The 27,828-nt window shown below is 49.3% G+C and overlaps 1 protein-coding gene and 1 long non-coding RNA gene across 6 annotated transcripts in view; one reads left to right on the top strand and one right to left on the bottom strand.

Annotated features, from left to right (window-relative positions):
* Slc37a1 (solute carrier family 37 member 1) overlaps positions 1-27,828 on the bottom strand; it is a 73,495-nt gene that overhangs the window by 44,564 nt on the left and 1,103 nt on the right. Inside the window, exons 1-2 of one of the 4 annotated variants that reach the window (XM_017601594.3) lie at positions 16,187-16,725; positions 6,630-6,851 (exon numbers count right to left, since the gene is read on the bottom strand). In XM_017601594.3, the coding sequence (XP_017457083.1) occupies positions 6,630-6,685 (56 nt within the window). In that variant the 5' untranslated portion in view covers positions 6,686-6,851; positions 16,187-16,725. Of the gene's footprint in view, positions 1-6,629; positions 6,852-10,279; positions 10,483-10,965; positions 13,410-16,186; positions 16,726-27,828 lie in introns of those variants that run through there. The other 3 variants (XM_017601595.3, NM_001011944.2, XM_039098542.2) reach the window with 3 other exon arrangements.
* Positions 15,560-18,175, top strand: LOC120098980 (uncharacterized). Of its 2 annotated transcripts, XR_005497811.2 has the most exons (3): positions 15,560-15,702; positions 17,402-17,443; positions 17,834-18,175. It is a non-coding gene; the product is annotated as an uncharacterized LOC120098980 (long non-coding RNA). The 2 variants fall into 2 exon arrangements; XR_010060769.1 differs by having other exon boundaries at positions 17,402-18,175.

The raw sequence follows: 27,828 nt of genomic DNA, 5'->3' as shown, positions 1-27,828 counted from the left end.
TGTATTCACACTCACACACGCATAAACAAAAGGAGTAAAAAAAGATGTTTTTAAAAAAACAACTGGATCCCCCCCCCCAAAAAAAAATCCCACATTTCCAGACTTTATTAAAGATTCCGTTTGAAATGAAGAAGGCGGGCTGGAGAGATGGCTCAGTGGTTAAGAGCGCTGACTGCTCTTTTAGAAGTCCTGAGTTCGAATCCCAGCAACCACATGGTGGCTCACAACCATTTATAATGGGATCTGATGTGCTCTTCTGGTGTGTCTGAAGACAGCTATAGTGTACTTACATATAATAAATAAGTCTTAAAAAAAGAAAAGAAAAAAAAAGAAATGAAGAAGGCAGGGTAGTAGTCCTGTAGAAGGAAAAAAAGGGCCAAATTCACATTAAGAAACTTGTTTCTGGGGGCTGGGGATTTAGCTCAGTGGTAGAGCGCTTACCTAGGAAGCGCAAGGCCCTGGGTTCGGTCCCCAGCTCCGAAAAAAAAGAACCAAAAAAAAAAAAAAAAAAAAAAAAGAAACTTGTTTCTGGGGCTGGAGAGATGTTTCAGCTGTTAAAAGGTAAGGCTCACAAACGAAAATATAAGAAACTTGCGTCTGGGGGTTGGGGATTTGGCTCAGTGGCAGAGCACTTGCCTAGGAAGTGCAAGGCCCTGGGTTCGGTCCCCAGCTCCGAAAAAAAAAGAACCAAAAAAAAAAAAAAAAAAAAAAAAAGAAGAAACTTGCGTCTGAATAAGGAACTGTCTGAGCTCTCTTCTCTCTGGGGAAACCTGAGTTCTTCCAGGACCTGCCGTCCAAAACCCACCAGGTGACAAGAAGAAAAGCAAGCACTTAGGAGACAGAGCTGGGACTGCCCCACCAAGGACATGCTGTCTCTTGCCGTCTCTGCCTCTGTCTGTCTGTCTGTCTGTCTCTGAATGCCTCCCTACAGCAGAACAGAAGGTACTTTCCATCCTTTGGCTGAAGCTGCCCTGTGGCCCATCCCCTGATGGCCTGAGGCTAGGTGTGAGACTCCACCCACTGACCCCCCCTAACCCCATTCTAAGCCCCAGCTCACAGCCTGACTCTAGCTCCTCTCCTGGTCCTCAAACTGGGCATGGATGTCCCTCTAGAGCCTCTCAGTTTGACACGGGAGCCTGGGATATCTTCCAGTGGCCCCTGCCCAAGGCTGATGGCTAAGGCTTTACCTAGCAGGGAGATGACTCATGGCTTTAGGCTCTGTCTACTCCACACTGCTGGAATTGAAACTCCCTATAGTGAGTGATAAGGACTGAGGAGAGCCCATCCCAGACAAACTACATTCCTCAGTCTCAGTAGGTTTCCCGCAAGGAGATTTGAGGATGAGGAGATAGTAGCTTTCAGCCCCAATTTCTACCAGGCCCTTCTGCAGGTGGCCCTGGGAAGGTGGCTCTGGGAAGGTGGCTTGGGAAGGTGGTGTGGAGCACACAGGCAAAAGGGCTCCTCAGGACAAACCCTCATTCATGCTGGTGAAGCCATGAATGGACCCTTCAGGAAGAGAGAGCCTCACTGAGTCAGGGCTTCTCCTATGAGCTGGAGTCAAAGGTCAATGAAGAGCAGGCAGGATTTCCCTGAGGCAGAAAAAGGAAGCCTTATCTTCATGGGGCTGGTGCCGAGGCCCCGCCTACTTCCTCCATTTCCGAAGTCATTCTTCCTTTTTCCTCAGCTTCTTAGAGGAGCTGGGTGTGGGAGAGGCAAGGGCTGCAGATTGTCCTTCACCTTCCTGGAGGGTCTGCAGTTAATAGCTTTTCTCTGTTAGTGGCCATCTTGCCCCGCCTTGCCTCAGGGAGAAGAGGCCCCTGTGTGTGAGGTCCTGGTGGGGTCCCTCAGTGTTCTTCTGTAATTCCTTCCTTCCACTTGGTAGCTTTATCACCATCCTTGTCACCATTCATAAAGCAGGAGTTTGAAGTCGTCCCTTCTGCCAGACCATTTCTCCCCAAGACTAGAACGGGGTTTCCGAACATCACTTTATTCAGAAATAAGCTTCTGAAGATGTAATGGGTTAGCCTGGGGTCCTGTCAGGTTAGGATGGCCCTAAACCCAAGGACTAATGTCCTCCTCTGAAAAGAGGCTGGGCACAGTGACACGGGCCTTTAATCCCAAAATTCAGGGGGCAGAGGCAGATGGATCTCTGCGAGTTTGAGGCTAGCCTGGACTCTATAGTGGGTTCGAGGATAGATAACCAGGGCTAGAGTGAAAAAGCAAAAGCCCATGCAGAGACAGCAAGGAGGAAGGAAGTGTGGCCACGGGGACGGAGGCCAGCGTGATGCAGCTGGTACCAGAGATACTGCAGCACAAGGAGTGCTTGAAGGAGGAAGGAAGAGGTCACCTGAAACCACCACACGGCCATGACCCTGCTACACTTTCAGCTTGGCCCCTCAGCCTTCCAAGTTACGATGGATCCGGTTCGTGGTGCTTTGTTCCGGGAGAGGACCAAGTCTTTGGCTTTATGTGATGCTACAGGTGGGCTTGGAAGATCAGGTAACGGAATAGAAGCCATCGGGCTCTGCGTTTTCTCTCCAGGGCCCCCTTATGCAGATATGACAAGCGGTTCATGCCAATACAAGAATGGAGCCTGGATTAGCCCCAGTTTCAAGCAAAAAGCTCACATCCCATTAGCCAGCTCGGGGCTTGGATGCACGCCGGACTCTCCTCGGGGGTTATCTCTTATATTTGATACTGTAACATAACACTATCATCTACGCCACTCGAGAACCAGTAAGGTTATATAACCCTCAAAATATTTTAAGACGTGATTTTTGTAGGGCTGTACCATTGCCATCTGCTTACTGAGAAGGAGATCTCTGGGGAGTGGGCTGTGAGGCTTCCGGACTGGCCCCACTTCCTGTACCACTAAGATCAGAGCAAGTAGCCTCAGGCCCTTCTCATGGTACCATCCATGATAGGACTGGCTAGCAGGGGAGACTGTACCCTCTCAAGCATGCAGAATAAGCCCTTCCTATTTAGGTGGCGTTTTCCCAGGTATTTGGTTACAACGATGAAACAAATAGCTAATAGTATCCTCCCGTGTCAGGATCCTCAGAGAAGCAGCAGCAGGGAGCAGGGCTGACAAGCCTCCTCCGGTGGGTTGGAGTCAAAGGTCAACGAAAGGCAGGTTATTACAGAGACACTGCGACATCAACCGGTCTTGGCTCGGTGTTACTCGGCTCAGTCACGCAGGGATTCAACACGCACTTTTTAGAGGAATAACTCGTCAATGTGGCTGGTTTAGAAATGAACCCAAACCGTTTCTGAACTCAGAGAGCCATGCAACCAGATATGGAAGGGAGGTTGTATCTTTGTCAGAGCCTTGGTCGGGAGACTGTCTTAGTTAGGGTTTCTATTCCTGCACAAACATCATGACCAAGAAGCAAGTTAGAGAGCAAAGGGTTTATTCAGCTTACACTTCCACATGGCTGTTCATCACCAAAGGAAGTCAGGACTGGAACTCAAGCAGGTCAGGAAGCAGGAGCTGATGCAAAGGCCATGGAGGGATGTTACTTACTGGCTTGCTTCCCCTGGCTTGCTCAGCTTGCTTTCTTATAGAACCCAAGACCACCAGCCCAGGGATGGCACCACCCACAATGGGCTGGGTCCTACCCCCTTGACCAGTAGTTGAGAAAATGCCTTACAGCTGGGTCTCACGAAGGCATTTCCACAAGGGAGGCTCCTTTTCTGTGATAACTCCAGCTTGAGTCAAGTTGACACACAAAACTACCCAGTACAAAGACGAACATTGTTCACCTAAGATCCTGCCTACCTTGGCAACAGGTCTGTTTTCCACACTAAGGAGGGACTATAAATCTTGTAGGAGCATACTATGAGATGATGGGGCTGGTCCTAGGTCCCAGCTTCCAGGCCCCCCAGATTTGGAGGCTGGCCTCCTAGGGAAGGAAGCATGAGCCTGCTCCAGTGGCCCATGGACTGTGACAAGTTTGAGGAGAGATCAGGTGCCATTCTGTCGATGGGCCATCATCTACTCCTAGGATCAATTATTTGAAGTCTCAAATTGTTGACCTGGTCAGCAAGCAATAGTCCCTCTGGGTTTCACTCATGGTTTTGTTTCCTGGTACCACAAAGCATACTGCCCATCTTCTGCAGTCCCCGCCCATTTTCTGTGGTCCCTGCCTATTTTCTGCTGTCCCCGCCATCTTCTGCAGTTCCTACCAGTTGAGGCATGAGTGTGTCTCTGAGATGCTGGCTTCTGTCAGTGAGAGGAGTCAGACAAAGGAGACCAGGAGCCAGTTGTGCAAACCTGTTCTGGATCTCCAGGATCCCTTCTCATTACACCCCCACCGTGCCTAGTCCCTTCTCTCCCATAGTATCTTTAGCCCCTCCCCTCCCAGCCCCACAAGCCAAAAACGCACTGTCTGACTTTCCAGCTCAACAAACATCTGCTTATCCAAAACGAGAGACCATCCATAAAACACGCGGTTGAACCTTTCAGCGACTCAGGGTCACAAAGGATAAAGCCAAGGGACATTTCTAGACTTAAAGGAGGCAAAAACCACAAGATAGCGAGATGGAGTGTTGTGGCCCTGTGTCAGATCCTGGGTGAGAAGAGGAACTGCCAGAGATCTTGCTGGACACTGGATGTGGTGGTTAACATGACCACTGATTAGAGGCTTGGACCAGGGCTTCACGCTTTGCAAGCACCCTACCACTGACACACACACACACACACACACACACACACACACACACACACACACACACACAGACAGCAGGAGGTGCAGACGGGGTAAACAGTAAATAGTAACAACCATCTATTTATAAAACAAGCTAAAAGTCTCCCAGTAGAAGTGTTTAAAGGGGTGTGTGGCTAGAGTCTCAGCAGGCCTCAAAGGAAAGCCACTGAGGGATGCCATCTGCAAGTGGTTTCAAAGCTACCCTGTGACCTTTTGGAGCCCAGTGGTCTTGTGTGAAGCCTTGAGTAGATTAAAATGAGCCTGTATAGAAGACTGGGTGGAGAGCTGCTGAGTTCCTGAAGCCTCTTAGAAGCCACAAAGCAAGCTTCCAAAGATTTAGAAAACTAAGTAACTAAGTAACTAAGTAACTAACTAAGTAACTAACTAACTAACTAACTAACTAACACAAACAAAACCTTCTGTCTCCCAGAAGCAACCAGAAAGGCTAGGAGACTTCTCTATCAGCCGCAACAGATAAAATCAGTTCCCACGGGGTTGGGGATTTAGCTCAGCGGTAGAGCGCTTGCCTAGCAAGCGCAAGGCCCTGGGTTCGGTCCCCAGCTCCGGAAAAAAAAAAAAGAAAAAAAAAATCAGTTCCCACTACCTGTGCTCTTAAGAACTTTTTTTTTCTTCCCAAAAAATCCATGTGTTTTCTTCCTCAGTGGCCTTTGCCACGTCTCCTATTAAAGACAATAATGAGCCCCAGGTTCTCAATGGGCCCTCGGGCGCACATTTCTCTGCGAACCTCCATGAACTCGTGATACAAATCTTTTTATTCTCTCATTCACCGGTCTCTTCAGTTTAACCTGCTTGTGCCCAAGCACTCAATATCAAACGGGAGGAGAAGGGCGGAGGCCTCAGCTCAGCGCCAGAGTGCTTAATCTAGTACGCACCAGGCTCTGGATTTGAACCCAGCACCACAAAAATAAAACACAAGGAGAAAGGGTACGGTTTTTTTTCCTTTCTGACAGACTAGGAGAAGGGTGGAACGGAGCCGGGGGAGCTCCACTCTGAATCACCCCCCGCCCCCGCCCCCTTAAGGAGGATGGCAAGACCAGGTCCCCCTGTGAGGCGACAGAGTCACAGAGCGGCCAGGAGGGACACCCTCTCATGTGGCATTCTGGTCTGTCGATTTCACCTCTGCTCTGTCCCATCCAGTTAGGCCACTCATCCGGAACCAGAGGTACCGGGCCTTATTTCATGAGCACCATTTCATAATCCTGCTCACAGCTGGTTGTGGCGGTGGTTTGTTTTTTTGTTTTTTTTTGTTTTTTTTCTTTTTTTTATCGGAGCTGGGGACAGAACCCAGGGCCTTGTGCTTGCTAGGCAAGCACTCTACCACTGAGCTAAATCCCCAACCCTGGGTTGTGGTGGTTTAAATGGGAAATGTCCCCTTACCGGGCTCTGGCATCTGAACACTTGGTCCCTTGGTGGTAGTGGTATTTGGGGAGGTTTGAGTGGTACAGGCTTGCCAGAGGAAGTTGGGTTTAGACACCCCCCTCTACCCCTATCCTCTCCCCCACCCCCACTACTAGTCTCTCCTGCCACTTGCTTCTGTGTGTATCAGCCGAGATGGTCTCTGGAACCGTAAGTCAAAACAAACCCTACCTTCTCTAAGTAGCCTGGACCCTTGCTGTGTTCTACTGCGAGGGGAGGGTAACAGACCAGTGTTACGCTCTGTGAGAACGGTGGTTATTCAAAAAGTCACCCAAACTACTCAGAAGTCCAAATGCCGTCTGTGGTGTCACCACTAAAACACAGACCTCCTGAGGGCGACAGGTCACAGCAGCCACCATTCACTAGCTATGGGAAAGACGGACGCCCATGTTCCGTAACAGAATATGAGTTAAGAAGTCACCAGATGCCCACTATTGCTCTGTCCCCAAAACACACTCCAGAGGACAGACCATCACCAGAGCTTACCATTGATCCCTGGAGAAGGAGATGATGAAGCGGACGCCCATGGGGAGCGGAGCCATTTATGTTGCCCCCTGATCTCAGTCGGTGCTCTAGTCCGGAAATCAGCCACTTGAGAAACAGGTTAAAGTTGTTCTGACAGCCCTGCGGTTCACACGGCCCGGGAAGCAACCTCAGATGGGTTCTACTGGGTCCTGTCCCCTCTTCCTTCCATCAGGGAGATGAGCTCTACGGGAGAAAGAGAGGCATTAAGAATCCGTGACCCTGACAAGAGTACCTTGGAGAGACACTGGCAGGCACCGGTCATTCTACAGAAGGGGAGATGCTACCCCACGCCTGACCAAAGGCCACACTGCGGATACCAGAGGAAGCTCGTACCACGGGTGCCTCAGGGAGGTTTGCTCATATTGGAGGTCACATGATGCTCTAATGATTCCTGCAGGGAAGTGGGCATTCATCTCTCTGCCTTTAGGGCTTCCAAAGATGAGTCTGGCCACGAAACATATGTCTATGTCCATCACATGGGCATCTATCAGAGCATGGGGTGGGCACTAGGCTTGTTCACTTCATTACTCCCCAGTCAGGCTTCCTGTGAGCCTTAGCAATTGAGGACTATGGCCTGGGCAGGATGACAGAAGGGACCAGTCATCAGTTGCTTAGGTCGTGGGTCTGCAATTGAGTCTGACACGGCTAACAGGGAAGGGGTGAATTTCCCATGTGCCACTGTGGTTCCCTCTCCTGTGAGCGTGCTCTGAGAACTGGGCTGAAGAGGGGCAATTCTGGAAGGGGCAGAACAAAGCCTTCGCACTAATAAGGGGTCCAGCCCTCCGGAAGGCATGTCTCCTATCCTGAGCCCCAAGCCGCCCTCAGGACATATATCCCAAGGCACTGTAGATTTCCAAAGTGGAAAATACTTCTTCATCTATCTCCTCCTTTCCTCTGAGCTTTCCACAGCCGCGTGCATTGGTCTGAGGTTTGGTTTGGTAGTGGAACAGCAGGACGGAGACTCTGGGTTCCAAGCCTAGCAGGTCACATAAACACAACCAATAAACTCCAAGAGACCAGCCCCAGAACCATCATAGAGGTGTGGAGGCCCTTGCCACCTCAGCTAGGAGAGCTCTACCTTTCCCAGGGGCCCACGGGGCCTTAGCAAAGGTCACTTGTTCCTGACCCTACACAGATCTGCAGTGATGGGCCACTAGTCCACCTGCTCCCTTAACTTCTCCAGCTAAAAGACAGACTAATGGTACAAGCAACGAGACCCAAAGACGTGGTCTCAGGAAGGCCATGGCGTAGTAGACAGTCCATCAGTACAAGTGTGAGTGGTTCTGTAGGTGAGTTTCAGGGAGGGCAGGGTTTCCCTGTCCCATATCCCAGCTCAGAACAAAAGCAAAGAACTCAGTGGTAGTCAGCCAAGTGACTTAGGCCTGGTGATCTCAGCACTCAGGAGGCTGAGATAGAAGGTCCATTTCGAGGGGCTGGGGATTTAGCTCAGTGGTAGAGCGCTTACCTAGGAAGCACAAGGCCCTGGGTTCGGTCCCCAGCTCCGAAAAAAAAGAACCAAAAAAAAAAAAAAAAAAAAAAAAAAAAGAAGGTCCATTTCGAGTTGGAGGCCAGGCAGGGTTACCTCCAGACTAAACCAAAAGTTGGGGGACGTTGGCTCAAACCTCCATAAGTAAATGGTATCTTCCAAAGAGGGGTTTGCTCAGAATGAGTTTGTTGGGCTTGGTCCTACATGTGCTTCGAATGCACCTGTGAAGTAATTCTGCTGCGGTTTGATGGTTTTGACTAAAGGATTTGTTTTCGATTGCACAGGGCTTAAAAAATAGCAAACCAGAGTCCATTCCCCCCCCTCCACTAAAATACTGAAAATTTCACCCCTGTGACCAGGGAAACCAATCTGTCATATCGCCGCACAAAAACATCCAACAAACACCCAACAGCAAAGGCCCTAAAGAGTTGTGGGGGGTGGGGAGAGCTCCTGGCTTCTATAAATACTGTTAGCGATTTCACCGAGCTGATGATGTAGCCTGGTGGGGGTTGGGTATTCATTCTCAAAAGAAGTGCACTGGAGGATGGACAGATGTCAAGTCTACATTTAGGGGGTTGAGAACTCTGCTTAACAAAGTCCCTTTTGGGGCTGGAGAGATTGCTCAGTGGTTAGAGCACTGACTGCTCTCCCAGAGGTCCTGAGTTCAAATCCCAGCAACCACACGGTGGCTCACAACCATCTGCAATGGGATCTGATGCCCTCTTCTGGTGTGTCTGAAGACAGCGACAGTGTGTTCACATAATTTTTTTTTAAAAAAAAAAGTCCTTTTCTTGATGGCCTGGACAGCATCTCTAAAACTTGTTCCCTCAAAATTCCAGGTCATGAAGGCCACTGACATAGCCTCCTGGAGCCCAAGGCATAGCTTGCCCTCTAAGGCAGCGGTTCTCAGCCTGTGGGTCTTGGCCTCAACAGGGGTGCATATCAGATATGTATATTACCAATAGGTAATAGGTATACCAATATGTATATTACCATATAGGTAGCAAAATTACAGTTATGAAGTAGCAATGAAATAATTTTATGGTTGGTGGGGTCACCACAACATGAGGTATTGTATTTAAGAGTCACTGCATTAGGAAGGTTGAGAACCGCTGCTCTAAGAGGAGAGATGAGGTTAACCCAGCTAGGTGGTCTTCACACCCAGGAGGTTCATTTCCCTGGGGGTACCTTCTCAGGCACAAGGACACTTCCTCCTGCCTATCCCTGAAGAGCAGGGGAGCACGTGACTTGGCTGGCAGGCTTTGGCGCAGATCCCAAGCCCGAGAAAGTAGTTAAAGTAGTTTTTAAATGTCACCTCTTAGAAGCTCCCAGAGAACTTCAGGCCATTAGAGAAAAGGATAAGAAGGCAGTGTTATTATTGGACAGGGTGAGGAGAGCAATTAGGAGCTTTTCCTTGGTGAGGCAGCACCCCTACCAGGCTCAGGAGCACACGGAGAGCTTGGCCAAGAGCTGAGGAACAGACACACCCTCGATCCTCCCAGCACTGAGCTACCCAGAGCCCATCAACTCTTCGAGGAGACTCAGGAGTGGGTGGAAGTTAGCAAACGCAAGAGTAATGGCCCCAGGGGCTTTTCCAGGCTTTAGCACACAGACAAAAAATCAGAGCACCCTAAGGCAACATGTCAAAATTATGGCACCTTTTTTGAAAGGGCAAACCTGAGAACCAAACTCTCTCCAACAGCTTCAAGAGTTTTGTTTTAAACTAAGACAAACTATAACTCCTCCAATCGAGCACTTTCTAGGCTTTTAAAGGCTCCATTTCCCATGGGAGATTAAACAGAAACGGTTTGTCAGAATTCGATCCACCATCGCTCTTAGCCCACTCACAACAAAAACGCACCCCGGAACCAGACCTGTAAAAAGACTCCCAAGATCACAAGGTGCAAACGGGACTCCCAAGAGAGGGAATTCTGTGTAAAGCTGGAATAACATATTTACCAACTCGCCCAACTTCATGCAACTTAAGTTCCAGGACAAGCAGGCAGGCAGGGAGGGAGGCAGCCACCAGGCAGGTGCATGGAACTCTGAAGACCGGGAAAAGGTACCTTAAGGAATTTAAATCTAGAGCTAGGGAAGAGTCTTCCGTTCAAATGCAAATCTTTACCTGCGAGTCGCCAAGATCTCTGGATGGACCCTAAGTGCTGGAAGAGTAGTGCGCGCAGCTGGGGGACTTTTCCGGTGGTTTAAACCCTTTATTACAGCCAGACGGTGGCTGTCACTGCGTTGGCCACAGAGCCCGGGCTCCGGGAAGCAGTTCCTTAGCAAATAAACAACCCAGGAGCCCAGGGTGCTGGCTGAGAGCTTTCCCAAGGGCTTTGCGAGCGGACTCCTCCCAGGTCGTACAGCCGCTTGGCCCGGTGGTGAAGGCTACAGGCACGCCCACGTCCCCAACGCGCGGCTGCAGACAAAGCGCTGGGTCTCCGGCAGGCGTCTTCTCACAGCTGTCACTGGCGGCCTGGGGCCGGGAGGGGATCCAGCATCACAGCGAGGCGACCCCAGCCCCCCAGGCCTCGGGGAACCTTCCGCTTCCACTTTCCCTGGGAACTCAGCATAGGCAGCATGGGATCGCCCCCGCACTGTCGCTCAAGGCCACTCTAGGAGCCTTTACTTCAAAGAGGTCCCATTCTAGGAAAAGCACTTGACTAGTCCCCGGCTCTCCAGCCACACAGCAGAGGGAGCCCAAACCGCGGAGAGGCCGAAGCGGGGGCGCAGGGCGCGGGCCCGCGGCAGGTGCGTGGGGGCTGGCAGGTGCGCGCCGCTGGGAGGGTCCTCCGTTGTCCCCGCGCCTACCTGCGCTCCGCAGCCCGCGTCGTGCGCTTCCTGCCGTCGACTTCCTGGAGCGGCCGCCCTTTCACTTTCCCGGCCCCTACGAACGCCGGCCCAGAGCGGCTCCTCCCTCTCCCGCGCGCCCCCTGACCCCGGCCCCGCGCGCGCCCAGGGATGCTCAGATCGCACACAGCCCGGGGATGCTCAGCTGGGGCATCCTCCTCTAGCTGTTCCTGGGTCCCCACACCTGCCTGTCATGCCCTCCTAGGCCCGGTAGGACGCCCGGCTCTTCCTGACATGGTGCCCAGCAGCCAAACGTCGGCTCCCAGGGGACCTCAGCACCATCAGGCTTTTGTCCCCAAGGCGGACCTTACTAATGCCAGCGAAATGGACAAGTTCCGGGGTAAAGATTTGCTCCCTCGGAGTCCTGGACTGAGGACGGCCTCTCTCGGCCTACCGCACCAAGTGTCAGAGTCAAGAGCACTGGCATGTTACAAAAGGAGCGGGCACACGCCTGGTACCGCACCTGGGCCAGTGTGATAAACGGCTTGCATAGTTAGGTCCTGAAGGTCAGCCATCCGGGTCCTGGGGAGATGCCTGCCCTGGCCCGCAGCCTTCTAGTCAGTTCTGGATAATTAACTTTCAAACCCCTCACCTCCTGCCAAGAATTGACCCTGGAAAGTCCGGGGAGGGCCTGATTACTTCTAAAGGGCACCTGCCTCACACCTCCACCTATCCGCCTGGCTGGGCCTCAAGGCCAACCCTGCTGCTCAGCCCCAGATCAGCACCTGCCAGGAACGGCAAAACCAGGCAGGAAACCAACTTCCTAGAAACACCCACTGGGTAAAACCGTGCTTAAACCCAAACCAACCCGAATCCCCGCTTTAAAAGTCAGGTACATGGACAGAGCCGGGGTGAGGGCGGGGAGTGTTTGGGGGGGGAACTAGCGCCCTCTTCAGACCGGTTGGTGTACAGGCGGCCCATAGCTTCACTCTCCTCCCCACCCCCACCTCTGCCATAAGCGCGCAATTCGCTGAATTGGGTAAGGCCAAGCCCTACTCTATCTACAAGGCTTTTGAGAAGTGTTCTGTACCCTGGAAGCAAAGCTGACTTCCTGGTTGAGCCACCTGCATCCACATCTCACTAGGAAGTGTGACCCCAGAACTCTAGCTGGTCTATCCTGTTCCTTTGGTTAGCTGTCTTCTATTTTTTTTTTTTTTTTTTTGGTTCTTTTTTTTGGAGCTGGGGACCGAACCCAGGGCCTTGCGCTTCCTAGGTAAGCGCTCTACCACTGAGCTAAATCCCCAGCCCCTGTCTTCTATTTTTAATTCCCTAACTCCCCATTCCTCGTAAGCAGCGTAAGCAGCGTAAGCAGCGTAGCAACTCAGGTGGACGCTTACATCTTCTCTAGGCGCCTCCCCATGTCACTATTTCTCAGGCCTGCCATCAACAAGCTTGCTCAAGAGTCCTTTGCCCTTCTGCCTGTGTTCCGGTTTTGGTTTTTGATTTTTATTGTTTGTTTGTTTTGTTTTTGGGGTTTTTTTTGTTTTTCTTTTTGTTTTTGTAGCTGCCCCAAATTGCCCTCCCGAAGCAAAATTTGAGCTCCCCAACTTGATTGGCCACTTTTAGAAAGCCTTTCCTCACAACCAAGAACACAAACTCCTCAGGAAGCCCTGAGGCCATTAGCTCAGCCGAAGAGCCTCACAAAAACTTCCGGGTAGCTTTTCTTTTTCTTTTTCTTTTTTTTTTTTCTTTTTTTTTTTTTTATCGGAGCTGGGGACCGAACCCAGGGCCTTGCGCTTGCTAGGCAAGCGCTCTACTACTGAGCTAAATTCCCAACCCCTCGGGTAGCTTTTCAGTTCCCAAGAATGGGACTTTTCACATTAGTGTGTTGGGACGTCTTTCCTGAGTCTGTGGTTTTTGAGTGAGCTCAGACTTTGAGAATCGTTGAAATATTCTGTTTAAAATGCCCATGTCCTAGCGACGCCTGTCTACCTCCCGGCCCCTAGGGGGCGCAGGAAGGAGTCCTAGATTAGAAAACCTAAGACAGCGAGACAGTTAGGGATATTTTTTTCCCCTTAAACAAACAAAGAAAAACCAAAATGACAATTTTCGCATAGATCCTGGAGTTAGCCAGAGGGAGTCTGGCGACCTATGCATGACATTTGCTAAAAGCGTCAATCTTAGAATCTTAGGTAAAGTTAACGTTTCATAATATATATATTTAAATTGATCTTTACAAGAAACACTCACATGTGTTGAGGTGGGATGCGTGTGTGTAAAATTTAAATAAATTTTGAAATGGAAATTTGCGATTCGGTCAGAAGGCTGGCAGGTTTTACACTTCAGAGGCTATGAGAAGGGATTGGGTGGCCCCACCATGGTTTGTGGCCCATGGTCCTCTTGCCTCAGCCTCCTGAGTTCTGAGATTCACGACTGGCTCCCCCTGCTCTCTCCCCACTACGAATATCCGGAGGTTTTCACATGGGAGGTGCATGCTCTATCACTGAGTACCCACCCCCCCTCCCCTGTCCTAAGAATAATTTTTAAATCAAATTTTTAAAAATCAAATTATTTTTTAAATTAAATAAATTAAATAAAGTTTTAAAAATTAATGAAAAGACAAAGTGAAGGAAATGAAAGAGTTTGTGTTAGCCCTTGTTAGCATTCCGTCTAAGCTCCACCCCCACAGTTACCTGGCAACAGCCAGGTATGCCTGACAGTATAAAGGGGACTGCTTGCCCCCTCCTTTCTTTCTTGCTCTCTTTATCTTACCCTCTTCCACCTTTGTCTCCTCTCTCCCCATTCCCTTCCCCACTTCTCTACATGTGCTCATGGTCAGCCTCTACTCCTCTTCTTTCCTCTTTCTCTCTCTCTTTCTCTCTCTCTCTCCCCCTCCCATCCAACCCACCCACCCTACTACCCTCTTAACTCCCCTCCCCATGCCCTGAATAAACTCCATTCTATACTATACCATCATGTGGCTGGTCCCTCAGGGGGAAGGGATGCCTCAGCATGGATACACAGAGGCACCCTTTTCCCCCCACACCTCCATAGAACATAACCCCCACCCTCTCTATCTTTTTATAAACACAACATTGGTGCTGAAACCCAGGACATATTCTCTCTTTATCTCTTTATAAACACATCAGCCCTCGGCAATGGCTTTTTAGCAATGACACTGTAGGCACTAATACTTGAATCAGGGGTGTACTTAGAGAGAGGAGCTTCGTCAATGTCTTGTCTGTCTGTCTGTCTATTTTCCTGAGGTAGGGTTTTTCTGTATAGCCCCGGCTGCCTTGGAACTCAGGCTGGCCGCAAACTCACAGAGATTCTGGGATTAAAGGCGTACAGCACCATGCCTGGCTTGAACCACACATTTACGAGTGGCTTCGGTAAGTGGCCCGTAGAAGACAGATTAGGCGAATGTTTCTGTTTCTAAGACTCCTTGGCACTGTCTTCCAGTAGAATGCCTTTATAATTTTTTCTCCTATCTGTAGGATATGGGAAGTGGTCACACAAGATCTAAATTGGATCCTAACTGGAACAGGGTTTGTAAAAGTCTGGAATCAAATTTGGGGGCTGGCACAGCTCTTGGCACAGCTCTGCAGCTGAACTCTTCTCCAGGGCCAGCCCGTTGCTGCATCTGTCTGCCGTGGGCTTCCCTACATTTCAAGTTTATAGTTCGCACAAGACAAGACATATGGAAACAGGAAAAAAACCTGACCCCAGTGGAGTCATTCCTGGCAAAGCAGTCGCTGGAGACAAATGTGACAAGCAAATTGGACAATTTTTACAAGGTGTCCCCAAAAGGATCAATAACCTTCAACTGTGGTTTGGGAAACCATGTAGTTCAAATCAAGAGGTTGTGCTTTTAGAGTTCCCTACGGGCCTATGTGTGTGATGATTTATGAAGAGAGAGTCCTTTTACTGCACAGTATGCTAATGCCTTGGTGGGAAAGTACAAGAACCCATCACTTCATCCTCAAACCCCAGCGATCTCACTAGGAGTTCCCATCTCCTAGCCTGGGGCTAAGTTGGTTTCAGAGGAAGCCCTGTGTGGAGCCTCCTGAAGCTACTACCCTGCTCAACAGAGTGTGTCCATCACTGGCTTCATGGCCTGCACATCACCCTCTGTGCATCCCGACTGTGGTCATTGGAGGGTTTGGGCCCTGGGCTCATCTGTGCACAGTTGAGAGCCTTCCTTTTTAACCCTTTTTAAGCCCTTTCTCAAACCACACTTGTATAACTCCCTCCCAAATTCAATCTTTTACTATCATTCAAAGTCACCGGCGGGTGGTGGCCAAGCAAGAGGAGATTTGGGATCTGTCTCCAACTCAAACCTTGACTCCAAACTTCCTGGGACCCTGTGGAGGCCACTTTAGTTTGATGAACTCCCCACTGTGATCATGGGATGGGTGTGAGGATGGATGGGGTTGGGGGGGCAAGAGTTGGGGGATGGGTAAAGGGGGTGGAAGTAGGGAGTGAGAGATGGGGTGGGGGTAAGAGGTGAGGAGGGGGAGGAGTGGGGGAGGAGGTGGGGGAGGGGAGTGAGAGTAGTGGGTGGGTGGAGGAAGGTTTTTGCAAACACCAAGTTTCACTTATTTCATTCACCTGTGCTTGGCACACTCCGGAAGCTTAAGAAACCCTCCCTGTGGAGGGAACATTTACAAGGTTTCTATGGAAACATTAAATCCGCTCTAAATGTCTGTGGCTATCCTAATGACTGGGAAAGAGGCATCCAAGACGAGCCCAGGACACGTGAGCAATCAGGATGGTGGGGGTGGGGAGGGGCGCTCCAAAGTCTCTTTCCTCAGTTTATTTTGTTAAACTGCCCACAAAGGAGAGTTTGAGAGCCCCACCTTCAGGAAGTCCTGTTCAAGTTTGCTTCTTGGCGCGGCTACCATGTATCAACTGCAGCTTTCTAAGACAACTAGACGGACTTCAGTCCAGGGTTTGCATCTATAATCCCGGCACTCAGGAAAGCCGAGGCAGGATAACTAGCCATGCGTTTGGAGCCATCCTGGGCTATGATGCGGGACCCTGCCTCAACAAACAAACAAACCCCACAGGGCTACTTTCCTTTGAGGTCTAGCTACGCTGAGCCAGGCCAAGGAGGCCAGCGCCCACATTCACTTCCTACATGCTCAAAGTCACTGCTGTGTCCACACCTGCACTTACTGAATGAATCACACGGGGGAGAGGGGGGTGTTAACCCATGTCGGTCCCAGTAATTTCTGTTTACCTTATGCTCACGTTCCTGCTCGCTGCTGAGCTCCCTGTCAGGTGGCCATGGACTACAACTTTCTGGAACCCTTAGCCCCCACTGTTAGCATTCTGTCTAAGCTCCCCCCGCACAGCTACCTGGCAACAGCCAGGTATGCTCCGCCCCACGGTGACCTGGCAACAGCCAAGTAGGCCTGACTCACTATAAAAGGGGCTGCATGGACCCTCCTTATTCTCTTCTCCTCTTTCCTCTTGCTCTTTTCTTGCTCCTTGCTCTTTCCCTCTTCCTCTCTTCCCCTTTGTCCCTTCTCTCCCCGTTTCCCTCCCCACTTCCTTCCACATGCTCATGGCCGGCCTCTACTCCTCTCCCCTTCTACTCTTCTTCTCTCATTAAACCTTTCCATGTGGAACCATGTTGACACGTTGTGTTTTGTTTGGACGAGAGCTGAGATTTCTACCCTAACACCCACATTAAATACTTGGCCATTGTGATGGTTTGCATATGCTTGGCCCAGAGAGTGGCACTATTAGAAAGTGTGGCCTTGGGGGTTGGGGAGTTAGCTCAGCGATAGAGAGCTTGTTTAGCAAGCGCAAGGCCCTGGGTTCTGATCCCCAGCTCCGGGGGGGGGGGGGGGGGGGAAGAAAGAAAGAAAGAAAAAGGGGGCTGGGGATTTAGCTCAGTGGTAGAGCGCTTACCTAGGAAGCGCAAGGCCCTGGGTTCGGTCCCCAGCTCCGAAAAAAAAGAACCAAAAAAAAAAAAAAAAAAAGAAAAGAAAAGAAAAAGAAAAAAAAAGGGGGGGGGGGTTGGGGATTTAGCTCAGTGGTAGAGCGCTTGCCTAGCAAGCGCAAGGCCCTGGGTTCCGTCCCCAGCTCCAAAAAAAAAAAAAAAAAAAAAGTGTGGCCTTATTGGAGTGGGTGTGTCACTGTGGGCGTGGGCTTAAGACCCTCACTTTAGCCGCCTGGAAGCCAGTATTCTGCTAGCAGCCTTCAGATGAAGGTGTAGAACTCTCAGCTCCTCCTGCACCATGCCTGCCTGGATGCTGCCATGTTCCCTCCTTGATGATAATGGATTGAACCTCTGAACCCTTGGTGTCTCTTCACAGCAGTAAAACCCTAAGACAGTCGTGATTTTTGTTTTGTTTTGATTTTGATTTGCTTTTTGTTCTATTACGTCAATAGAAGTGTAGCTAAGATACAAACTGCACTCACTATGAGATACCTTCTTACCTTTCAGACCAGCAAAGAAGAAAAATGACCTCTCAGAAGCCCCAAAACAGTGAGTCACATTCTGCTGGTAGGAGTGGGGGTTTGCCATCCCAGAAGCCAGTAGCGACCGTATTTATAACCCGTGATAGTTGCTCTCCATCAGCTTGACTGGGTTTTGAATCATCCAGAAGGCATGCCACTAGGCTGTGAGATTGTTTCCAGACAGGATTAAATAAGGGGAGAAGACTCGGCCTGATTGTGGGTGGCATCAGCCCAAGGACTGGGGTTCCAGACAGAATAAAAAGGGATAAAGGAAAGAGACAGCTGATGGTTTCACTGCAGACACATGACCCCAGCACCTCGTGCTCCCCCTGCCCAGGTTGGATGCCTCCTTTCCTAAATCATAAGCCAAAAATCCCTTCTTCCCTACCATTGCTTGGGACACATGTTTCCCCCACAGCGATTACAGAAGCAAGTAAGCTGTAAACACCGGCCTCACCACCGGCTCCTCGACCGACCGACGCTCTATATAAGTCAGGACTCTACAGCGTGAACTTGGGATGAGGACAAGACTCAGGCACTCAGACACTCACACAGACGCACACTAGCTCATCCGCTGGGACAGCGGGTGTGCGAGAGCTCGCTGCCTGGCTTGACTGCATCATTGGTGTGCACGAGTATCTCTCCCCCTCTCGTTTTAAATTGAATTTCCATTTGGCAAAATATTGTGAGCTCTCTCTCTCTCTCTAACCGTGGATTCTCTCTTTTTCTATTTTATTTTAAGTAATTGATTAATTTTAAATTAATTCTCATTTGTTTTTTTGTTGTTGTTGTTGTTGTTGTTATTGTTGTTGTTGTTCGTTTTTTGTTTTTGAAACAGGGTTTCTCGGTGTAGCCCTGGCTGTCCTGGAACTCACTTGCTCTGTAGACCAGGCTGGCCTCACACTCAGAGATCTGCCTACCTCTGCCTCTCAGGTGCTGGGATTAAAGGCATGGGTGCCACCACTTGACGTTAACCATGGATTCTCAGTCACATTTATACCAGGCATTCATTTCCTCTTGGGAAGTGGACAAGTGGGCCTTAATTCCACACCAGCTATGCCACTAAGCATTCAAAGGCATATCTCGCCACACTGTTCATTACCATAGACCGTAGGGTTCACAGTTATGAGGGTATTGATGACCTCTTCCCCCCAGCAACCTGTGTAACTTCTATCAGTATTCTGAAATACTACATAAAGACAACTTAAATCCTGGTACGTATATGTAAGGGGAGGTGCTGATACTAAGGTCTAGTTCCCTAATTGGTTCTTGATTTGTCAATAAAGAAGGCCAGGAGCCAATTGCTGGGCGGAAGGTACACGTGAGACTTCCGGATCCCAAGAGGAAAATGCAGACACAAGGAAGGAGAAGGGCTTCTCTGCTGTGCTTGAGAAAAAAGCAGCAGTCATGTAAAGTGTCCGGGCAACTAGGGCCTGCAGCCTCCGCTATGGGATGGGGCCGAGGAGATTGGAAGGGCTAGCTCATACAGACCACTAAGTTTAGGGCAGGAGGGGAAACTGAGATAATAATTGATGAGGACATGCCTTTCTGGGCAGGAGATTCTGCACCCAGCAGTTGTACCTAACCGGCAAGTTCTAACATGATAAAGTTGTCTGTCTGTCCTTTATCTGAGGATTCTAGGACCTCAGGTTGGGGCTGATTGCCACCGCCCCCCTCCCCCGGAGATAAGCTGGACAAAAGGGAGCCGGGAGGGGCTAGAGCACAGCAGCTCCCAGGCAAAGGGGGTGGCGTGTTTTTTAGAACTACACACTACACACATATACAGGTTACATTTCTATAGAAACTCATGAAGTTTCTGTAGAAACTGGATCATCCTATTCCTCAGTGTCTTACTCACAAAACTTAATTACCACCTTCCTGAAGAAATAAATAACGGACCAGCCTTTCAGTGTGTTGCTTCCTTCTCTGGCCCTCTGTCAGAGGATCTAACTTATTCTTAGGTCCTGGAGAGACAGCCTTATATACCACATGACTTCACACCACCACCATCGTAGGCCACAGTGAGGTTATTTATATGTGGTATCAGAATCGGGACCCAGTGAAAATTTGCTTGAGTTTTGTGTTTAGCAACACACACACACACCCCCACACACACATATATACCACACACACACACATATATACCACACACACATACATATACCACACACACACACCATACACAAACACACCACACATACATACCACACACACATACATACACCACACACACACCACACAAACACACACCACACATACCACACACAAACACACACCACACATAACACACACAACACACACACATACACACCACACACACACACACACATGCACACACACACATACACACACTCCAAAAGCAGAACCAATTCTAAATTCCCAGTTAGTACATGGGACACTCATTTTAAAGAGAAGGGATAACACACAGCCATAAGGCACGGGGTTTTGGTAATGCTATAAGGGTGCAAATCACTGCAGATATTGCCTGCCGCATGGAAAATTAGAGAATCTCTTCGTCATTTCCTTTCACCCTTGGTCTAGGACTCAACAGACACTCGGATGCGGTTAAGCAATGGAACAAACTCCTGGAAAAGGAGTCTGACATAAGAAAATCAGATCACAAGCTGGGAGAAGAGGAAATGAAACATTGTTATGTTTCACTTTCTTTTTTTTTTTTTTTTTTGGTTCTTTTTTTTTCGGAGCTGGGGACCGAACCCAGGGCCTTGCGCTTCCTAGGCAAGCGCTCTACCACTGAGCTAAATCCCCAACCCCATGTTTCACTTTCTTTCTGTTCCACAGGACTGCACTGGGTAGAGTTGTGCCCCCAAATATCTGAAATTCTACTTGACATATGTGCGTTGATGACTTCCTCAATGGCAGGCACCTGCCATGTGGCATGTGGCCAAAGCTGCTGCCTGTGACATCTCCTGTCTCTACCCTGACCCTACTCATGCCAAGCTGTTTCTTCTGCTGTGATGTTACTGTGCAATCTCATTTCCTGGGAAGAAGAGATTTTGTTATTTCTCTTTCCACAACTGTACTTAACATCATTAAACCATATGCTTCATGGAGGAACCCAGGGAGAGAGAGACAGAGACACAGAGTGACAGAGATAGATAGAGACAGAGATAGATAGATAAATGGATGGATGGATAGATGGATGGACGGATGGGACAGACGGGTGGATGGATGGATAGATAGATAGATAGATAGATAGATAGATAGATAGATAGATAGATAGATTGATTGATTTGGGGCTATTGCTCCATTGTTTCCATATGCTTAACATTGTTTCCAACGCTTAAAAAAAAAAATCTAGGAACTGGAAAGATGGCTCAGAGGTTAAGAGCACTGACTGCTCTTCCAGAGGTCCTGAGTTCAATTCCCAGCAACCACATGGTGGTTCACAACCATCTGTCATGGGATCTGACGCCCTCTTCTGGTGTCTGAAGACAGCGACAGTGTGCTCACATAAAATAAATAGAAATTTAAAAAAAAAATCTAATGCTAAACAGTTAATGTGTGCATGTTCATACACACACACACACACACACACACACACACACACACACACACACACACACACAACACATGCATATTTTTTCTCCCCTAGACGCTTTGGTCTCCCACCTTTGTAAATCTTGGTGCTAGCATGAGCAGAAACAACTATCTGCTCATCACAGACTAACTTCCGACGTCACAGTTACCTGTGCCAAGGACCTTTTGCATGAAAGAAACCCATCCGAAGGTAATTAAAGGTTCTGCAGAGACCTGTTGACAGACCAAATGTTCTTAGTCCACTGTGAGAGAGACAGCAGTTGGATTGGAGTGCAACCCCTTGAGAGTGTTAACTTAGCCTGTGCGAGGGCCTGGGTTCCATTCCACAGGACAAACAAACAGACAGAAGCCAAAGAAAATCAGTGTGCTGTTTTGAATGAGAAATGTCTTGGGCATTTGAACACTTGGTTAGGTTAATGTCGCTGTTTGGGGAGGTTTAGATTGGTGCAGGGTTGCTGGGGGAAGTGACCGAAAGTGGCTTTGAGATGACAAGCCGCAGGACATCTGCAGTTTGTTGTCTCTGCTCTGTGTTTGGGATTGAGATGTTACCTCTCGGTGTCCTGCTCCTACCACCATTCCTGCTGCATGCTGCTGTGGTTCCCTGTCATTGTGGACTCTTACCCTGCACAACCGTAAGCTGAATAAACCCTCTCTCCTATAAGTTATCTTGGCTGTAGTGTTTTATAAAAACAACAGGAAAGAAACCAATGCAGTCAGCATAATTAATAAGAGGTGTTACCTATGTCGCATTGGCTGTGTGCTCAGCACAGCACAGTGTGCTCATTACAGATGAGGGGGTGACGCCACCGACCTCATTTTACCATTGTCTAAACAGACAGTCAGGGGACCCAACCCTGGACTGGATCCCTGTTAAGCGCCAAATGTGGGGTGCTATAAAAATCCACTTTTTACAGTAGAATTTTCTGTCGATACACGCTTATAGCCAATAAGGCATAGCCATGAGCCTTGCTAAATTTAAGGACCTCAACAATCATCAGGGAAAAAAAAATGGTATACTTCCATACTTGTGGCAGATCTGAATGGATTTTCCTGAAAACCTGCTTTTTGTCTAAGCAGTTGCATTTTCCTGACTTCCTGGGTTCTTAAGATCTTTTTTTCTACTTGAAAGCCCAGAAGGAACACATGCAGGGCCTTGGTCAGTCACTATGGCAACTGACTGGCTCACAGAGCCTCCTGTTGGGTGGAGCCCTGGTAGGTGGCCTCATGGTCAGTTAGTTTCCTTGGCAATCTCATCCAGAAAGACGAGGTGCTCTTGGAAGCATCCCCTCCCTCTCGCACACCTTCCCACCTCACACTGAGCTTGGTCAGTAGGGACGTTTCTCCTTCCTTTCCTCTTTTTCTTTTTTTTTCCAGCGAAAAGGGAACTAGGTTGAGAGACAAGAAGGTTTCAGTTGGGGATGTGAAACAGAGGGAGAGAGAGAGTTCTCCCTTCTCTCTCAGCACAGGGCTGGCCATCTGGGCATATCCCTAGTGGGCCACGCCCGCTGCACTTCTGGCTGGGGATGATGGCCCAGCAAGGGCCCACGGAGCTTACTAGGAAGCCCTTTGCATTGCAGGATGGGCGCGCCCTAGTGGTGCATGTTGGAAATTCTCTTCAGGGGCAGGATGAGAAAAAGCTCCTCCCTGCCGCCAACAGCCCCGACCTCTAGCTTAAATCACTTTCAAGCGCTTCAGTGGGAGACTCTCAAGAGCCAGTGGGTCCCTGCTTGGAAGGCAGATGAACGTCACTCTAAGGGAACTACAATTGCCTTTAAATCAGAGATCGGGCGTTTAGCGGAAGTCGCTCTCCAGTCAGATAGCTCGTTCTGACCCCAGCAGCTGATCAATCTGCCGCCATCTCAGCTCTCCTTGAGCTGAGATTGTACTTTATTGTGCTACTGTTGTACTTAGCCACAGAACGGTGAAGTGACAGCCAGGGCTTCTAAGATAATGCATTACACAAGCCGCTCACACAGTGCCAGCCCAACCTCAGAACTTAGCCCAGGTGTTCTCCCGTCCTTGTGAGCGCCAATACGAAAGCCGAATTCCTGGCACTTGTATGGTCCAAAGAGCTAACATTCATTTTCACACACTTGATTACATTCCCGTTCCAGTTTCTAACATTTTAAGTATTCTCTCACTACAGAAATAAGACCTACACAACTGAAACAAATGTGGAAAGTTCCAACAAATATAGGCACAGCGATGTCCCCCTGGTAACCTCACGACCAGCTTTCTCCTCACTGGAGAAGCTGCTAACATGTGTTTATAATCGTCTCATCTTCGGAAAAAAATACACACACACACACACACACAATTTCAGGGCTTTGCATATTAATTGCTTTTGGCTGGTGTATTCAGTCAGTGTTTGGGCCTGAGGGTTCGGCCTTCAGGAGGAGAGATTCCGTTTGACAGGAGGGTAGGCATTGTGTGCTCTGCAAAGTCCATGGGTGATTCTCCACATGGGTGATCGCATTGACTGAGTCCCAGCAGCCATGCAGCACAGGAAGGGGAACAGGCTGCCGTGAGGGTCTCAGTAATCACGTGTCACCCAATTGTTAAACAACGCATTAACCAGGCATTGTCTCTAACCTCCCCACCCCTGAAACTTTCATAAACTAGAGGAAACTGAGGCTGGAGGGCAGGGGAGTTCCTGAAGTTTGCTTCCAAGTAAAAGTAACAACAGGAGCCCAGAATTCTGAGGTGACTTTCAGTCGTCAATGTTTTCATCAGATGATGCTTAACTTGGTAGTGTGCTTTCTTGCCAGTTAGAGCAAACCTTTAGAGTAACTCAGGCTAACCGGATAAGATGATTGTGTCACCATTGCTTAAAGTGTTGCCTTTCAAAAGCAACAAAGAGTACCGCAAACTACTTTGAGTTCTTACGAATTGTAATTTGCAAAACCGCCACTTAAGAGGCTGGAGACAGAACTGGACAGCGGCCAGACAGACCGGGTATCAAAAACAGAACAGTGAGCCCAGGCGCAGAGATACAAGATAGCAATCGCAAAGCCTGGAGGAGAGGCAGAAAGATGGAGTTCAAGGTCAACTACAGAGCAAACCTTTGATCAGCTTGGCTACCCCATGTCAAAAAACCAAACAAACAAATTGGACACTGTCTGCATGGATGGACTGCCTGCGGTCTCTAAGCCAGGCTTGGGGGGGGCGCCTCCTGCTTTCCCTCCAAACGGGCAGCAAAACAACCAACAACTCTTGTAACAACCAAGATGACCAAGACTTGATTAATAGCGAGCAGCTTTCCTCATCCCCCCCCCGTACCCCCCCCCCCGAGCTGGGGACCGAACCCATGGCCCTGAGCTTGCTAGGCAAGCGCTCTACCACTGAGCTAAATCCCCAACCCCTCCTCGTTTTTTTACCCTCATTTTAAACTAGGACCAAGCTCGGGCTGGAGAAATGGCTCAGTAGTTGGGAGTTCGATTCCCAGCACCCACATAGCCGCTCACAACTGTCTGCTGCATATGTATACGCAGACAAGAATCATATACATTAAATAAATAAATCTTTTTTAAAAAAGATTTATTCATTTATTATACATAAATACACTGTAGCTGTCTTCAGACACACCAGAAGAGGGCATCGGATCTCTTTACAGATGGTTGTGAGCCATCATGTGGTTGCTGGGAATTGAACTCAGGAAGAGTAGTCGGGTGCTCTTAACTGCTGAGCCATCTCTCCAGCCCTTTTTTTTTTTTTTTTAATAAATAAATCTTAAAAAAAATCACCCTCCCCCTAAACCAAGAAAGCCAAACACATACCCTAGCCAATATACAACCCCCTGCTTCAGGAACCCAGGACCAAAGCCCTCCCCCACCCCGCCCCCACACCCCCCCTCACCTACACCCCCCCCCCTCGGTCCACGAGGAGACTCTGACTCCTCTGACTCTGTCTTTCCTTGTCCTCCCCCAAAATACAAGTGATGGCTGCTGACTCCCTTGCCACAGCAGACTCGGAATAAACAGCCTTTGCTCGTCCTAGTTAGGGCGGTTTAAGTTTCTCATAGAAAAAAAATGTGGGGTTGGGGATTTAGCTCAGTGGTAGAGCGCTTGCCTAGCAAGCGCGAGGCCCTGGGTTCGGTCCCCAGCTCCTAAAAAAAGAAAAGGAAAAAAAAATGTGTATTGTAGCGAAACAGAAAGATTCAACCCCAACTCTATTTCTACCTCAGCCTCCCCAAGACGGTCTTTTTGCTGCCTTCACGGAAAGAGCAGAGGACAAATCATGTGTTCTCTGATGTCCTCTGGTGGCAGAGGGCAGATTAATAGGAGGTTTGCTTCAGGGAGCCCCCTGAATGATGTCTGGATGTTTCCAAGTTGCCCAACCAAACCTGAGACTAGCTCCAGTCTCTAGGCTAATCCCCAACGAGGCCAGCATTCCCAGGTTACACCCTCAACGAGATCAGGGTTTCCAGGTTGTTCCCACAACAAACCTGCACCCCCAAGTTACAAGCCCACCCCCAGCCTAACGACCACCAGTGCAGGGGAGGGGAGCAGAAGTTAAGTTTATGATTGACTCCCAGCACCAGCCAATTATGTTAAAGGCCACAGTAGCTTTTCCAGCTAGATGCTTGCACCCATACTCCCTGCTTGCTGCTTACTATAGAGCCTCGCCCCATAGACATTCAGGGCTCCCCCACGACCAAATCTGTCCTGTGTGACGGTGGTGCATTGAATAAAGACCCTACTGTGAGTTGCAACAGATCGGCTCCTGTCTGTGTTTTGGGGATCACTAACATTTCCCTGGCACCGCCCTGGCCTTCTTTTTTTTTTTTTTTTTTTTTTGGTTCTTTTTTCCGGAGCTGGGGACCGAACCCAGGGCCTTGCGCTTCCTAGGTAAGCACTCTACCACTGAGCTAAATCCCCAACCGCCCCCCCCCTGGCCTTCTGAAGGAGGTATTTAAACCCCAGCTGCTGTGGGACATAACAGGTCCAATTTACAGGGATGCCCCGATGAGGTGGAAGTCATCACAGCCTAGTCACTTTGCGAAAGTCTCACCTCAGCACCACTGGCATGGTTTGGAAGGGTTTCCCAAGGGCTCAAAGGCTAGGTCACCAGCCTGTGGCATGAGTAGGGAATGAATGAAGGAAGATCACGGGGACACACCCTAAAATGGGGGCTCTCGTGTCACTCATTCCCACCATGACATGGCGTACAGATGTGGCAGAAAGTGCCTTGGATATGAGGGTACAAATTTCTCCAGCACATTCTATGCTGGGTGAGGACATACATGCTCCGGAACCCTCATGGTCTCTCTCAGAATAGAGGCTCGTCTTTCAGTTCTAGTAACACGGACCCATGGCTGTACCTACAGACACAGAGTCTTTTTTTTTTTTTTTTTTTTTTTTGAGATGGGAGCTCTGTCGTGGGGCAGATGCAGAGAAACTGAGAATGTCTCTCTCCACAGTTCAGGCTAAAAAAATTTTTTTTTTGGATCTTTTTTTCGGAGCTGGGGACCGAACCCAGGGCCTTGCGCTTCCTAGGCAAGCGCTCCACCACTGAGCTAAATCCCCAACCCCCAGGCTAAAATTTTTAATTCATTCATTTCCCCATGTCTCTGTATGCACACTACGTTTTTGCTCTTAATGGAAATAAGTGTTCAGACCCAGAGTCGGACCTCATGACCAGGGTAATGCTGGCAGAAGTCTCAAAGTAGCAGAGCCAGTTACCCATGGACTAAAACCTCTGTAACCACGAGCTAAGCTGTGGCCTTGAGTGTTTTTCCACAGTGGCGGAAACGTCGCTGGCATATATCAACAGTACCAGCATTTTCCTAGGAGATATTAAACTCCAGCTGCTGTGGGATATAACAGGTCAAACTTACAGAGCACACAGGCTCATGTATAAAACCTGGGGAGGACAGTGTGGTGACCTACCATAGGTCATGGTGACCATTTTACTTTGCCTTCCTGTTGCTATGGTAAAATAGCATGGGCCAAAGCAACTGTGGGGCAGAGATGACTTCTTTGGCTCACAGGCTGCAGACCATAACTGATCTTTTGAGGGGAACCAGAGAAAGAAGCAAAGCTGAGACCCAGGAGGGGCGCCACCTACTGGCTCATTCCCTCTGGCTTGCTGCACTGCGACCTTCTTATGCAGCCTAGAGATGGGACCGCCCACAGTGGGCTGTGTTCTCCTCCACCAACTAGCAAGTAAGAAAACCACACCCACAGACATCCTCACAGACCAGGATACAATTCCTCAATTGAGATCCCTTCTTCCCGAGTGTGTCGGGTTGACAACCAAAATTAACTGTCACAGTGGCATGGACAGTTCCCTAGGAGTGTGAACAGCAGATTCTAAAGGTAGCACCTGGGGTGGTGGTGGTGGTAGTGGTGGTGGTGGTGGTGGTGGTGGTGGTGGTGGTGGTGGTGGTGATTACAGTGGCTGTGTTGCTGTGTCTGTGGAAATCGGCCCTGTGTGTGTGTGGTGTGTGTGTGTGTGTGTGTGTGTGTGTGTGTGTGTGTGTTAATCAGAATACTGCATGCACATCACGGCACATTAGCATTTTTTTTTCCGGAGCTGGGGACCGAACCCAGGACCTTGCGCTTCCTAGGCAAGCGCTCTACCACTGAGCTAAATCCCCAACCCCTCACATTAGCATTTTTAATTGTCCCAAGTTATGTTTTACATTTTATCACGTGGGGAGGCAGCTTTTTAGCCAATCTTTGGGGGAAAAAACCAACCAAACAAAGATGTCTTGGTGTGCTTTCAAGTGTGGGGAAGCAGGTATTCCAGGGAGCTGGCTGGGCTGGACCAGGCAGAAGCCAGAAGTAGGGACTGGAGGTTTGGGTGGTTTGGTTTGTTTGCAATGTAGCTAGTGCAGGGAGGGGGAGCTTGGGG

This window comes from Rattus norvegicus, chromosome 20 (assembly GCF_036323735.1).
Source record: "Rattus norvegicus strain BN/NHsdMcwi chromosome 20, GRCr8, whole genome shotgun sequence".
In the NCBI taxonomy this organism is placed as follows: domain Eukaryota; kingdom Metazoa; phylum Chordata; class Mammalia; order Rodentia; family Muridae; genus Rattus; species Rattus norvegicus.
This window is presented reverse-complemented; position numbering and strand designations above follow the sequence as displayed.